The 15943-nt window shown below is 31.0% G+C and overlaps 2 protein-coding genes across 4 annotated transcripts; one reads left to right on the forward strand and one right to left on the reverse strand.

The window, feature by feature from the left end:
• Positions 1–10013: 10013 nt before the first annotated feature.
• LOC114191133 (50S ribosomal protein L18-like) lies at positions 10014–10370 on the reverse strand. The gene has a single exon (XM_028080318.1). The coding sequence runs from the start codon at positions 10368–10370 to the stop codon at positions 10014–10016; it is 357 nt and encodes a 118-aa protein (XP_027936119.1).
• On the forward strand, positions 10337–11870 carry LOC114192108 (acylphosphatase). 3 transcript variants are annotated; one of them, XR_003606062.1, is made up of 3 exons: positions 10337–10655; positions 10745–11071; positions 11592–11870. XR_003606062.1 is itself a non-coding variant. In XM_028081698.1 (2 exons), the coding sequence occupies exons 1-2, from the start codon at positions 10503–10505 to the stop codon at positions 11009–11011; spliced, it is 420 nt and encodes a 139-aa protein (XP_027937499.1). In that variant the 5' UTR covers positions 10337–10502; the 3' UTR covers positions 11012–11234. The 3 variants fall into 3 exon arrangements, 1 of the variants encoding a protein (XP_027937499.1); XR_003606063.1 differs by having other exon boundaries at positions 11596–11870; XM_028081698.1 differs by lacking the exon at positions 11592–11870 and having other exon boundaries at positions 10745–11234.
• The last annotated feature ends 4073 nt before the right edge of the window (positions 11871–15943 follow it).

The raw sequence follows: 15943 nt of genomic DNA on the forward strand, positions 1-15943 counted from the left end.
AAGTCTTTTATTTTATTAAGAAATTATAAAGTTGTGCATAAATAGAAATTAACATGGAAAAGAGTCTACAGAAACCCAACCCTCTAGAAAGCTCATAAATCAATGCGTTAGAAAGAAAACATAATCTCTAACTCTAGCTATCACGCTCTCAAATTAATTTCTACAACCCTAAAGGATAATTTCTTCTTCAAAGTATCACCTAATTGACCCCGACTCTAGATTCCATGTTAACTTGCATTCTGTTTTTTCAAATTTAATCATAGCTTTATAATTTCGAGCCTAAAACCAAATAAACATGATGAGATGACAAGACAAAACATAAATACATGGATGCATAATATGATATGCATGACTTTATTACTAATTCAAAATTAGGAGGAAAAAAATTGAGGATTAAAAAGATGCACATATCTCCTTTTGTGCCTTAACAAAGGTTTGGCGCTTAATGGATCTAAGGTAAAAGACATGCCTCACCAGAATGGTTTCCTAATACCTAACTATCAAGGTCACTAGACATATGACCCACTTCATGGCACTTCCCACGACAATTGGTAAACAACAAGAGGTGGGAGTACTAATGAAGCAAACAAACTCTAGCTGGGGTTCTCACAATGACCACTTGGGAAGTACATCCACTTTGGCACTGGTACACAATCGCCTCTAATTCTAAAGTTACTCAGACCTGGGTATAGGATCCCACTCATGTCATGCACACAATGTGTGTGAAGGGAGGATAATGCATACCCAAACCCCTTCCTGCAATCACACAGAAAAAAAATCAAACAGATATATATAGCAATATCGTCTACCCTTGATTCAATATTCAAGCATACAATTAGGCAATATAAACAAAAATTTCAATCCTCCAAAATGAAAAAAAATAATAATCATAATAAAAATAAATAAATAAATAATAAAGAAAAAAATTAAAACAACCACATCAATTTTTTATATTTAATTAAATGGCCTAACTCTCTAAAATTCCTAGTAGAGTCACCATTTGTCACAACCGAAATCGCGACGAGATGACAAACTAAAAAATAAAATATAAAAAAAGAGGTTTGGAGTTGTCACCATAGTTATTATAGGAAACTACGGAAAACCATAAAAAAAGAGCAAGGTCTACGAAAACAGATTTGAGGTACGGGAGTTGGTTATGCATAAGAAAGGTGTTAGCATCTACAACGTCCGTTCTAAGACGGTACCTTTAATTAAAATACAAATGGATATGCTCTCTTTTAAATGTTTATTTTCCAAAATAATAAAAAGATAAAATTCAAAAGAAACAAAAAAAGATTTTTGTTTTTTGGGCCCGACAAGGATTACTCCTTGCTCCTACGTATCTCCATTCATAATGGAGAATTAGGGTCACGTAGTTCTTTATGAAAAAAACTTTTTGAAAAAACAATTTGTTCCAAGATGTTGATATCACTTTTTTTCAATATTTGAAAATTTTGTATTTTGTTTGTAGTAATCTTATAGAAGAACGAAGATATTGAGTACTATGACGAGCACTTATACATTTTAAAAGTTAAAAGGGTATTTACTTTTTTTTTCTTTAAAGAAAAACTTCCGAAATAAGATATGATACCCAAAAAAGTGTGATTATTATATATCCATAATTTATGAAAACATTAGAAAAATAAATAAATAAATAAATAAAATATTAAGAAATAACGTTTAGGATTAAACATATTATTTTATTATTTGTAAAATGTGAAATAAAAAGTAAAAAAAAAACTTAATATGAAAAACATGGCACAACATATTCATAAAATGTTAAAATATGAGATCTCTCATTTATTCATAACTAATGAACCTCAAAATGCATGACAATAATGCTTTTTCCACACCAAGAAAAAATGGTGAAAACATCAAATTCAACAAAGATTATAACCAAATCTCAACAAAGACCACATAACACAACAAGAATTAATTTTTGTGAACTTGAACGAGAGATTGGATTTACAATTTGGACACCAAGAAGCACGTGGGGATGACAATTGAAGGTGAGTGGATTTTTTATATGCCAGACGAAATTGGGTGTTGACATATGATATATAAATGTACTAAAATCTTATATTAATTATTCACAACAATATTTCTAATTATCCAGTATAATCTAGAAACTATCAGTATTAAAAATGGATGTAAGTTGTTTGATAAATTAACTTATTTAAACTCCCAAAAATGATTTAGATTTATTATTATTTTGGTTGTTCAAAGATCAAGAGACAAGTTTTGTTATGTTAATTTGATAAATTTTAGATGTTATGATGAATTATTTGGTTATGATTTTATTAGACACACTCTTTTTTATTGGTTTCTACCGAAAACATATATGTGTTCACTTATTTTATGATAGTAAAATTATAATTATTAAAAACATATTAATATTTTTATAATTTTATTTTAGATATTTTTATTTATTTTGTAGGTAAATTTTGTTATAAATAATTATTTAAATTTAAAAATGGTTAAATTTAAAAATCCACCTCTATCCAAAGTTGTGTAAAAATCCACCTCGCGATCAAACTCTGATCCCAAAACTGCTTGGCATACCTCTCGCGTCGCTAGGCGGAACTTGGTTCCAAACCGCCTGGCGGTCTCCTCTCGTCACCAGGCGATAGCGCCTCCCAATGCCTCTATTTAACGACCTTCGCCTGGCAGAGCCTCCCTTGCCGCCAGGCGCCACGCAAAACTAGTGGCCCCTGCCACTATTTTGAGCCTCTATCGCTTGGCGGCCCGTCCCGTGTCACCAGGCGCCATACCAGTAGTGCATTACTACTGACTTTTGGCACTTTCGGTAGGTTCTAATGAACCCCCAATCATACAACATGCAATTCAAGGCACACTTACAATTATCCAGTCATAACCGTATGACTGAATTACAATGCAACACATACATAGTTTCACAATTCAAGTTATACTTATGCTTAAATATGATGCAATTCATTATGTGCTCATTCCTCTACCAATTAATACAAGCCACGTCAAATGTAAATTATCCTCCCAATTGACACGTAATTACAACTCCTATAATCACTTAGCAACATCACAGTTAAACACAATATTGCTTTTACACGAATAACATCGCAATTACTAACTTGTCACACATAATGTTAATTATCTCACACGCAAGGTTTCCTTTTCACACCTTATGCTCAATTACTCAATGTTATATGCCAAATCTCTAGATAGCCACACCCAGAAATCCAACGCGAAGCAAAATCAGCTTGTTGTCTGCGCTTGATGTGTCACCTGGCGGCAATTCATGTGCCGCCAGGTGGTGCATACAAATTCTAGGTTCTGCCCAGATTTTCCTGCACCTACGCGAACCCTAAAGCTCCCAATTACCAATTCCAGTACGCGTTTTGGCATAATGTTAAATGTTTAACATCACACTTGTTCTTGCCAATCCAATTCAATATTATTTTCATGCAAACAGTACATCAATTCTAACCCAACACATACTTCATCATTCCAAAATCCCATATGAACCCCGGCCCCCAATTGAATCTCAATTCTTACCAATTTCATATAAAGTTTAACTCACAAGCAATTTTCCACATTCAACTCACCCACGCATACATACATAATCAACTCGAGCATCACAATTGTCACAAAAATCACCACAAACCACGAACTGGGCAAAATAGTACACGTCGCCTGGAGGGTCACACTTAGCCGCCAGACGGTTCATAGGGAAACCCAGAAAACTTGATTCAAACACATGTGTTCCCTGGCGACAGTTTGTGTGCCGCCAGGCGGTTTCTAGAAAAATCTAGAAATGCGAAAAGAACTCGAGCATGGCAGAAATATACACTTCAAACATTCCATACAATACATGATCATGCGAAAATTACAATTTAACAACAGATGGAACTCCCCTAGCTTGAATTCCTCGCTCCAAAACGTTCTAGTCGTTCCCTTGATCTAAGTTATCCTCCCTTAGTCTCCCGCACTCGAGCCATTCAAATTACTCTCAATGTAGTGTTTAATTAAGCTCTTTGTTTGTGTCCAAATTTGTGGAACCTATCATTGGTTGTTTATCTCCCCAATTTCGTTCTCCAAGCATAAAAAAATATAATATGATTTTACTCTAACCAAGATTCAAACTCATCACCATGCAATTACCAAGCCCATGCACAACAATTAAGTTGCCAATTCGTGTTTCTTGACAATTCTTATAAATCTAGGAATTTATAATCACTTATCATGTTCAAATATATCATAAAAGAATACAATCAAATAATTACACTATTGACATACATAGGACTAGAACCCAAGTCCTCTCAACACAATCAAGTACTCTCAACGACTTGAGCTAATACTTTTCCACATCATGAAAGTTAGCATTTAATGTCATAAAGGCTTCCACTACCCGCATATATTAAATAATTATTTATTTAATTATTTAAATTCCTCGGATCTTACATACCCAATCATAAAAATAATCACCAAACCAAACATCTTGTCTGAAATTGGACCTGATAGAATAACCAAGCCTTTAAGACAAGCAAAAGGTATGCTGAATTGGCAGACTTAAAGCCAAGGCCCAAAATTCCATCTTAAAGAAGATCGATGAAAAAATGGAATAGATCTCTACTCATTTTGAAAAGTCAAATAGAAGGTTAGATAATCCATTAGACAAGATGAAGAACTATTACCAATAACTAGTAGCATATATTTTTCAGAATGGAAAAATAGTATTTTATGGAAAAGCTTCTAATGCCAAAGAAAAAGAGATAGGAAAGTTAAAGGCACAAATATCGAAACTCGATAAATATATTGATACAAAAATCAAAGAAAAATAAAATCTTTTTGTAGAACCACGTTGCCTACATTCCTTCCTCTTTGTCAACATATCAATCTCCTTTCAAAGAACTCTCACCTATTTGCTTACTGCTCCTTAAACCACATGGACTTTACCAAAAACCTCACCATGAATCCAACTCAAAAAACCTTCAGAGAAACAAAATAAGACAACCTTGTCTCCACAAACATCTTTAAAAAAAACATTTTTTTAACCAAAATGTGCTCCAAGATTCGCAAGATCCTTATACCAGTTTGCCTTAGAACCCTATTCCAACTTTGATTAGGAGATCCCCATCATAAACAATAGAGTTGTTGGTATCGTGCAGCGGAATATTTAATCTAGGGTCAAAAATCAAGAGGGGGGTAAATTGGATTTTTATAAGTCTTAACAGGTTTTAAAAATTTTTCTCAAAATTTAAATGATTAACTTAAAATCATAGTTACTTTAAATGCAAGTGCAGATAAATAAAGAGTTTAAAGGAGAAAGATGCACACTGATATTTATACTGGTTCAAATCAAAAGATCCTACATCCAGTTGTTAATCTATTAGACAAAGAGATTAACTCAATCACTATAATAATTAGATTACAATAGATTATAAAAGAGTAAGGACTAGAAAACACCTCTCTTGAACAACCACAAGAGATGAACAAAAAGTTCCCCCTGAATCACACAGAGGATGACCAGCTTTCCTAACAACAACGCAACACTCAATCTTCTAAGAACTCACTTAGAAAAAGTTATCACTCACTCACACTAGGCTTTTCAAAGCTATTTTTTAAGAATCTCACAGAGCAACACTTTGTAGTCACAACACAAGAACTCTGAATCTTAAAAAGGTTGTTTGAAGTTTGGAAACTGAGTTCTATTTAAAGAGGTTTTCGCAGGCTGAGTTAGAAATGAAGAGTTTAGCTGAAACTGCCAAGGATAATCGATTACCCAAAATGGTAATCGATTATCTCATGAACAAATTTGAACAAATATTTTTATAACTGCAGTGGTAATCGATTACCAGAAATGATAATCGATTATTTCAAATCGTTTTTCAAGAGCCAAGTTATAACTGCCAGTGATAATCGATTACCATTCGTGGTAATCGATTATCTTAAGTGGGTTTTGAAAAATAGAATTTTTTGAGTTGGTAATCGATTATTATAAGTTGGTAATCGATTACCATACTGATTTTTGCGAAAAAATGAGTTTCTCTCAGAGGAGTTGCGAGCTGGCTGTTGTTCTAACAATTTTGCACCTAACTAGAAAAAGCACCTAACTAGAAAAAATTTAAGTCTATTACAATAAGAATCTTTAAACATAAACTATATTGTCTTCAATATCTTCAAGTGTTTTCTTCAACATCTTTATCATCATCAAAATCTTTTAATCAATCTTTGTCAACAATAAGAAGAAAAGTCAATAATTGAGGGCTTTGAAGAAGATCTTGGATATACAAATATGATGATTATAATCTAAAACATAAGCCATATATGACTCTCTAATGAGGTAATCTCCTCTCTTGGGATAAATATTGTTAGGCCAGTGAGTGAACCCTGGTTCACTTTGTATGATATACCTCCAAGCCAATGGAGAAGAAAACTCATTGAATTTGGAGCATGGCTACAGACTAGGTTAATGAAGGATATGTTAGTAATTTTGGGTCATGCATATATATGACACATAATTAAATGTGTTAGGGCCATTATTTATTAAGCCGAATAATAAAGTGATCTGACTAAATTAAATTTTAGGCTAAAGGCATATGTCACGAAAATAAATATTGTGTAGAGACCATAAAGTAATTTCTAATTTGATGAGGGGCCAAATTAGAAATACTAAAACTTAAGTAATTAACAGTTTATAAATGATAGTGGTCCTCTTCTGAGAGCACACAGAGACATAACGCTCTTTTCAAGTTCCTGTTCTTTTCTCTCTATCCCCATCAAGAGAAAAACCAAAGGGAAATAAAGGTGCTCTATAGGAGGAAGATCACTAGATCAGTAGTGCTCTAAAGAAGGTAACATCATCGTTATGGCTAATTCAGGTACGCTTTCGTTTACTATTTAAAACATGTTTATGAGTATGGGATATAGTTTATGATTGATCGTTAGAATCAATATTATTTTGCGTTTATGCTAACAGGATATTGATTTGTATAAAGTAATTGAGGAGTTTTGTTGTAGTATGACTGGAATTCTAAAGGAATAGTATAATAATATGGGAGCAATCTGCCAAAATTAGTTTCATCAATTAAATATAGCCATAGTGGTTCTCGGAGCACTTTATGAATAATTCATCGGTGATAGAGCAATTATTGACAGAAAAATCAAGCAAAAATTATTTGAAACAAAATGTTGTTATATAAGAATGACGAATTTAAACAAACACTTTCAAAGAATGAGCCAAAGCTTCTATTTGCTTAATTAAAGAACAACTCGTCTTTCCCAAATATCATAATTTAAAAACAAAATATCTCGTGACCTATAGATTCTTATATTAAAAGACTAGTTCTCGAGGGATGATTTTTATGTCAAACACTAAAGGAAGCCAAAATGTCATATTTGATTTTCTTTCTTGGCTTAGAAAGATAATTCATCACCCATCATACGGACAGCTCAAGAATTTTGGAGACCTAAAACAAACTTAAAAAATGAGACCTTTTATTTTAATTTTTTTGAGCTATTTTGGATGTAGAATTAATTATTAGATTGTCATAATTAATTTCGTTTAACATTTATTTTTCAATAGATAATAGAGCTAAACCGTCATTTAATCTTTCTTGAGACATTGTTGATTTTAAATTAGTTTTTATTATCATTAGCTTTGAGAAACTCCTTTCGGCTGAAACAACTAACAATGAAATTGTTACATTTGAAAAAGAATCTATATTTTTTATATAATGAAGAATGCCAATTGGTTTATCATTTTCCAAACCTATAATTTCCCTTAAGATATTTAATTATGAAAATAAATCAAATTCATCAATATTTAACACATGATCATGTTTTAAAGATTTTCCAAGGTTTAAGCATTTTTCTTATCCATTTCTATAAATGTATTCATAGCTCCTTTTTGTGATGTAATTAAAGCCTCAATTCTTCTTTACTTTTGGATTTTTGAATAGCTTGATTCAAATTTTCTAGTTGACATATCTATATACTTTTATATGAAATAAAAAATTATAATATATAAAACATTAAAAAGATAAGTATATAAAACAAATGAATTAAAGCAATAAAACTTGATTTTGGATCTGGTTGTCAATAAAGTAAACTTAATAGTAGACTTGTAGCATCTTGAAGTCTCAAGTCTCTTTCTTCTTCTCAAGTTTCAAGGAGTCTCTTTCTTCACAAGGAATGTAATATGCCAAAACCTTAAAAAATGGCTCTTAGAAAAGAAGAAAACAAGGAGAGGCAAGAGAAATCACAGAAAGAATAAAAAAAGAAAATAAAATCTAGATTAATTATAATAAAATAAAAATATAATTATTCTCTTCTTCCTAAATAAATCATAATTTACTAAAAAAGTGTTTTAAGTCATTAATTATCATTTTTAATACCAATAATAATTAAAAGACAATAATAATAATTTAACTCAATTTTATTCTAAAATATAAACTTATAATTAATTAATAGAGTTATATTAGTAATAAATATTTTTTTTTGAAGTTTTTTTCTCTTAAACATAGTTTTATAATTAATTTAATAAAACTATATTAGTATTAAAAAAATTTGAGGTCTTTTTTTTAAACATAATTTTATAATTAATTTAATAGAAAAATATTAATAATAAAAAAACAATTTAATATATTTTTTTGTTGGAGACCTAAAACAAATATCCAAATTAATTATAATAGAATAAAGAAATATAATCATTTTCTTCTTCGTAAATAAATCATAATTTACTAAAAAAATGTTTTAAGTCATTAATTATCATTTCTAATACCAATAACAATTAAAAGATAATAATAATAATTTAACTCAATTTTATTTTAAAACATAAATTTATAATTAATTAATAGAATTATATTAGTAATAAAATATTTTTTTTAAAATTTTTTTAAACATAATTTTATAATTAATTTAACATAACTATATTAGTATTAAAAGTATTTGAAAACTTTTTCATAAACATATTTTTATAATTAATTTTAATAGAAAATATTAATCATAATAAAAAAATAATTTAATATACTTTTTGGTTGAAGACCTAAAATGAATATTTTATTCATTTTACCCTTAACTCATCATGTATGCTTCCTCTCATACTTACGGTGAAGCCATTATCCTACAATGCTAAAACTCAAAAGCCTCTGGGTTAGCCCCAAGACTCCAGAAGATATCCTTCGATATACAAAAGCTCTGTACTTTTATCTCATGCATGAAACCGTAAAATACATACATAACTCACCTACTTTTGATCCAAGATTCTTGTGAAGAGAATGTTTAAATTATTTGGTAAATTATGAAAGTAAGGTAAAATGTTCTTTCAACAAACAACATATAGAAATAAAATTATAATTTATTGTGAAATTCTTTTTCTTACATGAAATAAAAAAATACAACTACCATTTGCCATTTATTAAAAATATTTACAACTTCCATGAAATTAAAAAATTAAAAAAATTATAATTTAATTAAAAACAAAATATAATATAATTTAATTAAAACAAAATATATTTTTTATAATAGCTTAAAAATAAAAACCAATCTAACCCTTTACTCTATAATTTATAATTTTTTTATTATAATTACAATGACATTGTTTTAGAATGTAATTCAACAAACAACATTGCTCTTGAATTACGAGAGCTTCATTGCAAACCATGTACAATGCTCGAACACAAGTTTCAGCAACATAGTAATCTTTGAACTTTGCATTTATAGTGTACATTAATTTTTTTTTCATAGTGACATATGTTTATATTGATTTATAAAACCATACTAAATCGATTTCTTGAAAAATTAAAAACTTATAAACAAAGAAAATTTTATTTAAGATGATATTTTAACCTCTTTTTAATCTATTATTTTAATTAATATTTAATTATTTATTTTAATTTTTTAATAATATGGCATTATAATATAAATAAGATAATTGAAATGAGAAGTTAAAAAAAACATCATTATTCCTTAAAAATAATATTCATAAACAGAAATGCCTTCTTTTTTTTTTTTTAACTTTTGGGACAATGCGAACCTTAACTGCGATCGTCGGTGACGAAAACCTTGACGCCTCTGTTCCTCAAAGCGTTAACCACGGTCCACACCTTATCTCCGTTGTCCACACTCTTCTTATCAATCTCCTTCTCAACGTTAAAGTGGACCCCACCTCCCACTCCTACCTCCGGAGCCTCCGTTTTCAGCCGCATCGCCAACACCTCCCCGACGGACGCCGCCGACCTCGCGTCACAGCCCTTCCCCCATTGGAACGCGCTTCTCAGTGCGTGCTCCACGCTCGACGCACTCGCCACCTCCCTCCCGTTGTTCCCTTCCACCACTTTCGCCGTCATGTGCTTCGCCGACACAAAAACCCTTAACACATACCTCATTCCCATCTCAATCCCAATCCCAACGCTTTGGGCTCCCCAATATAACTTGGGCCTTCCTCACTTGGCCCAATACAAATCTAGAAACCCCGATTTTAATCCCAGACACATGTGGCATCAAGGATAATACTAATCGGAGCAATGGCACCATCTACTGTTACGCTTATTCCGCCACGATTCACACTCTTCACGTATCCTAGAAACAACGCTTCTAGAATCTTCCATTTCCGTTCTCCTCTCAGGCGTTCTATCTCCGCCATGACAACGCAGCAAGGATCCTCTTCTACCAAAACGGTGCGTAGAGACGAACTCAATCTTAATTATTGTTATATGCCATTTGTGGTGCGATTGTGATTTAGATTGGCCATTCTGATTGGGTGCAGGAGAGAGTGGTGATAAAGGGAAGGGTGCAGGGAGTGTTTTACCGGAACTGGACGATTGAAAATGCGACGCAGTTAGGGTTGAAGGGGTGGGTGCGCAACCGGAAGGACGGTTCCGTGGAGGCTCTGTTCTCTGGGAATGTTGATGCGGTGCAGGAGATGGAGCAGCGGTGTCGACGTGGCCCTCCCGATGCGCTTGTCACGGGGCTTCAGGTTTTTCCCTCCGATGATGATCCTGGTACTGGATTTAACCGCAAACCAACGCTTTGATCTTCTATCCTTCGATCAGTTCCGTAATTTCACTCGTACGTACCTGCCACCGACCTAGAGGTAGTGAATCTGTGCACCTATCTTTTTCATGCTGTGGTAGTGTATAGGTTGTGTATGGAGAAGAATAAGTAAATTTAGCTTTTAGTCTCGTGCACTTGTTCTCGGATGCCATTTTAATACATAGGTTCTATTTTAGTCCTTCTGCAATGCATTAGTTCCTTAAGTTGCGAGTCTGAAGGTAATGTACTTTGAGCTTGTTTCATTGTAGGAGATGAAAATAGAAAGAAAATTAATAAATTTCTCAACAAGTATTTATAAAAGAAGTGATAATCTTTTTTAGTTAAAATTAGTTCATTTTTAAAAAATTGTCTTGTCAACGGAGATATATAAGAGTTGGCTTGTGCTATTGTATTACTATTAAAGGGTAAATGAACAATTTACCTCCAATCCTAGATCCTAGGTATTTTCCGATGTGGTTAGCGGAATTTCATATGGTTTTGTTTATCTTTCCATTCATATGGTTTCATTTGTGTACACAAGATCTCAGTTAGCTAATGTTTTTGTCAAATTTGGTTTTAAGCTAGACATCGTGGGACATGAAAAAAGATAACAAGAGGGAAGATATTTTTTGGTGGTACCGGTTTGTTGGAAGTTTGACGGTTATTGTGTGGGTTGCTGGTGGTGTCATTTAGTTTTGCATAGGTATGACTTCTTTCCGTTTTTCAAATACCTTAGAGTTGCTTGATGTGAAATTAGGAAAAACCATCTTTCCCTGAATCTTTTACAAATATGTCAGCACAAAATCGTAAATTTGTCTAAGATCCTTAATAATACATGTAATATTTCTTTGTTTCAATTACATTTTTCTTGTCTAAAGAAAATATGGTCTCTATGCAAATTACTGAAGAAATTTATCTTGTCGATTTAGAAGAATGTAAAAATTATTTGCATGGAAATATTTTATTAATAAAAGGGATAAACCAATTACACATTTGGATTTTTGTATAAAGTTTGATATGGCTTGAATGTATTTAGGTCAATGGAGAATCATTCCGCTTAGTAAAGGTTTTATGAATTTGTTTTTCGTTTACTACAAGACATGCGAAGGATTTCGGTAGTTGGGACTTTGAATTTATTTTAACGATTTTAGTAGTTGGAACTTTGAATTTATTTTTTGTCACTCTTCGTGATTTTGCTTAGACCAAAGATTTTGTCTCATTTTTATGAAAATGACGAAAACCTAATGTTAAGTACGCGTACATGAATTTTTTTGGAGTATTGACAATTAAAACTATCTTCTCAATTGTGTGTGGAGTACACCCTTATCCTTGATGATTGCACTATGATTAGGTCTCGAGGATTTTTTTGGTTCGGTCTTAGTTAATTCTGATTTGTTATCTGATTTATTGGAGAAGCCGAATTTTTATGTTTATTGCTAATTTGGAATACAAAAATTTGTCTCATTTTTTCTCTCATTATAAAATATTTGGTCATGAATTATCTCATTGTCAGGGATTATAGCAAGATGACAAAGCCAAATCTGAAACTTGGTGGAAAAAACTTTCATTTTAAGGTTAATGATGAAAGGGAAAAAGATAGGCTCTGCACAAAATTTGGTTCCTTGTGGAGTAGTATGTGTTTTTGGGACTGTTGCTGGGATTGATATTGTTGAGGTGTTACTTCGATTGCTAATGATGAACAATCTTGGTCTTTGAAAGAGCCTCTAATTCACCACTTGTGGGAATCTCTATGTAAATCAAGTATTTTCTAGTCCAAAACTGGCTGAACTAGAGGCTCCTTCCTAGACGATGGTTATTCACCACTAGCGAACTAACACTCCTAACACTACCAGCTCCAATAACAATCCTAGAAACATAAATTGCTTTGCAAATTCCACCACAAGTTGCAAAGGAACTGAATCTTGAGTATAATTGGTTTTATTTTTTTCCTTCTTGAGCATGATTCACAAGTCAAAAATTTTGATTAAAATCCATTAACAGGTTTTTCTCCATTGGATTTGGCTTTATCATCTTGTTACAATCTCCGACAATGAGATAATTCATGATCAATCCACAAGGAAATTTCTCATATTTCACATAAACAATAAATATAAAGCTCGACTTTTCCACAAAAATTTGAGAAGGTAAATGAGATAACAAGTCAACATTAACTAAAACAACACAAGCAAAAAATCTTTCAGACATAGTCATAGTGCAATCGTCTAAGAATAAAGGTGTACTAATATCATGTCAATCGAGAAGATGACCTTTAGCTGCCAATACTTCAAAAGAAGATAATAAGTCATGTTTGTGTACCCAACATAGAATTTTAGCTGCCAATACTTCAAAAGAAGATAATAAGTCATGTTTGTGTACCCAACATTGAATTTTCGTCATTTTTATAGAAGTAGTGACAATTTTTATTCCAAGAAAAAACATTGAGTGCTAGAAGATAAATTCAGAGTTCCGATCTCTAAAATCCTTCACATGTCTAGCACATCCATAAAATTCTTTAGCAAGTGAAATGACCTTCAGTTGACTTAAATGTTTCCAAGTCATATCAATAATTGACAGGAAGTACAGATCCGTGGAGGCTTTGTTTTCTGGAGTGTTGATGCGGTGCAGGAGATGGAGTGGAGGTATTGACTGAAGGTTGTATAAATCGCATTCATAATGTGCAAAGTGGAAAAATTGAATCTATTCTGGTTAAATCATGCATACTCGTACCAAGGAGACAAAATATTTAAGAAAAAAAAATCGTAATTGGTAATGATGGTTTCAAGAATTTCTTCTTCAAACATATGACGATCGTACACATTTATTCGTACCGACATTAATTTTTGTTGCGTCAACCTTGACTTGGGAAATCAAATTCTCTGACTATTCGAAAACTATTGAAAGTTTGTAGTGTAGAAAACTCATTCTCATAAAAAAATTGCTGCATTAACTCTCAGGGTTTTTAAAAATAAGCTTCCCACTTATTTCTGAAAACACTAAGAGGGTAGCGCAACAATCCTTTGTATGGAAATGAGCTCTTTCTTTTTAAGCTTTCAATAGGTTTTCACAGCCTAGAGAATTTGGTTCCAAAAATTAAGGGTTGACATAGCAAAGATTAAACTCGATATGAATACATATTTATATGTTTGGAGGAAAAATTTCTCGAAAACATCATTATCAATTAAGGTATTTTTTGTTAAATATTTTGTCTCCTTGATATCTAGTATCCATGACTTAACCAAAATAGATTCAATTTTTTGCACATTATGAATGTAATTTATAACCTTCAATTGGTTGGTATTAGTGTTTGTATTTTTGGTTAATTCTGTGCTGCTGTTTTTTTATTTATTGATTTTAGAATTCAATAGATTTAATGATCTGGACTGGTTTTCGGAAATCAATAAATTTAATTGGTTTTGCAATTTTGAATCTTTTGACGAAACTTCATAGATGAGACAATCTGATTTTTCGAGTTGGGAATTTTTCAGAATTGGATTTCAGGTTGATATGGCCGTTGGGAGGTTGTTTTTATTTTGATATAAGATTAAAACCTAAAACTCCTGTGATATAAAATCATACAACACTGCAATATATATTAATTGCAATTAAGTTTTGAAAACTAATGAAATTAATTGTTTTGAATTTCGAGTGCTGGAATTTATTAGACATGATATTAGTTTAATTGATTAGGGATATAAATGGATTTTCTGTTATCTGATTCCTGAAAACTTACGCATAAGAAGACCATATGAATTCCCTTTCTTTCACTATTACCATTTTGTAAGGCGTTCTAGGTTTCATATTATAACCCTTGCGAAGAAGAAATATCGTGTGGTGACAGATGGCAGACAATTGAAGTTCTAGATATAGATAAATTAATGATGATTAATATAATTATAATAAATGACATATATTAAGTTATGTTGTTTCCATGTATATTAAATTTCGCGATTTAGATAACACAGAATACAAGTGATAAGAGATATTAAACATGGCAATTGTTTCCATTTAATAATATTATATTTGAACTGCTAGTTATATACTAAAGTGGCTTGTTTCATCAAATATAATATAAGTTAAAATGTCTTTTTTGTCTCAATTTTTATCAAGTGTTATTTTTTGTTTCGTGTTAAAATAGGTTCTAATTTCATCAATTTGGGTTTTTTTTTAACATAGTTTAAATAATTAACGCCATGTGTTATTGTGATTTTTTTGAATTTTTTGAATTTTTATTAAAATTTTTATTATTTTATTATTTATTTAATTTTTTTTAAATGTACGTGGTTTTTTGAATCTTTTATTATTTTAACTTTTTGAATTTCTTTTGAATTTTTTTTGAATGTTTTAAAAAAATTTTAAAATGTCCACGTGTTCAATGTTTTATATTCAATTTGGTTCTTATATTTGTTATTTTTGTTCAATTGAGTTCTTTTTGTTAAAATTTACCAATTTAGTTTCTTTTAAAAAATTGAAACTAAATTTAATTTTTCTATTAAAATTCACATTTTTTATTAAATATTTTTATATAATATATTAAAATTCACATCATTATAACTTTGATATAAAATTAAATTTGATTGATAGGGACCAAATTAGTTAATGTTAACAAAATTGGGACTAAATTGAACAAAAATAACAAATATAAATATAAAACATTGACTTTGATACATAGCACACTACTGGATGGATTGACACTTCTGGATTGACACGTGGACATTTAATTTTTTTTTTTAAAATAAAAAAAATCACGAAGTGACACGTGGCACGTTAATGGGTTGACACATGTACATTTAAAAAAAATTCAAAAAAGAATTCAAAAAAACCACGAAGTGACACGTAGGACTTATTTGAAAAAACTTGACAAAAATTGGACAAAAAGGTATTTTAACCTATAATATAATATTATATACATTGAATTAGATAGTTTTGAAAGTTT

The sequence above is a fragment of the Vigna unguiculata genome, chromosome 7 (assembly GCF_004118075.2).
Source record: "Vigna unguiculata cultivar IT97K-499-35 chromosome 7, ASM411807v1, whole genome shotgun sequence".
NCBI classification, from domain to species: Eukaryota; Viridiplantae; Streptophyta; class Magnoliopsida; order Fabales; family Fabaceae; genus Vigna; species Vigna unguiculata.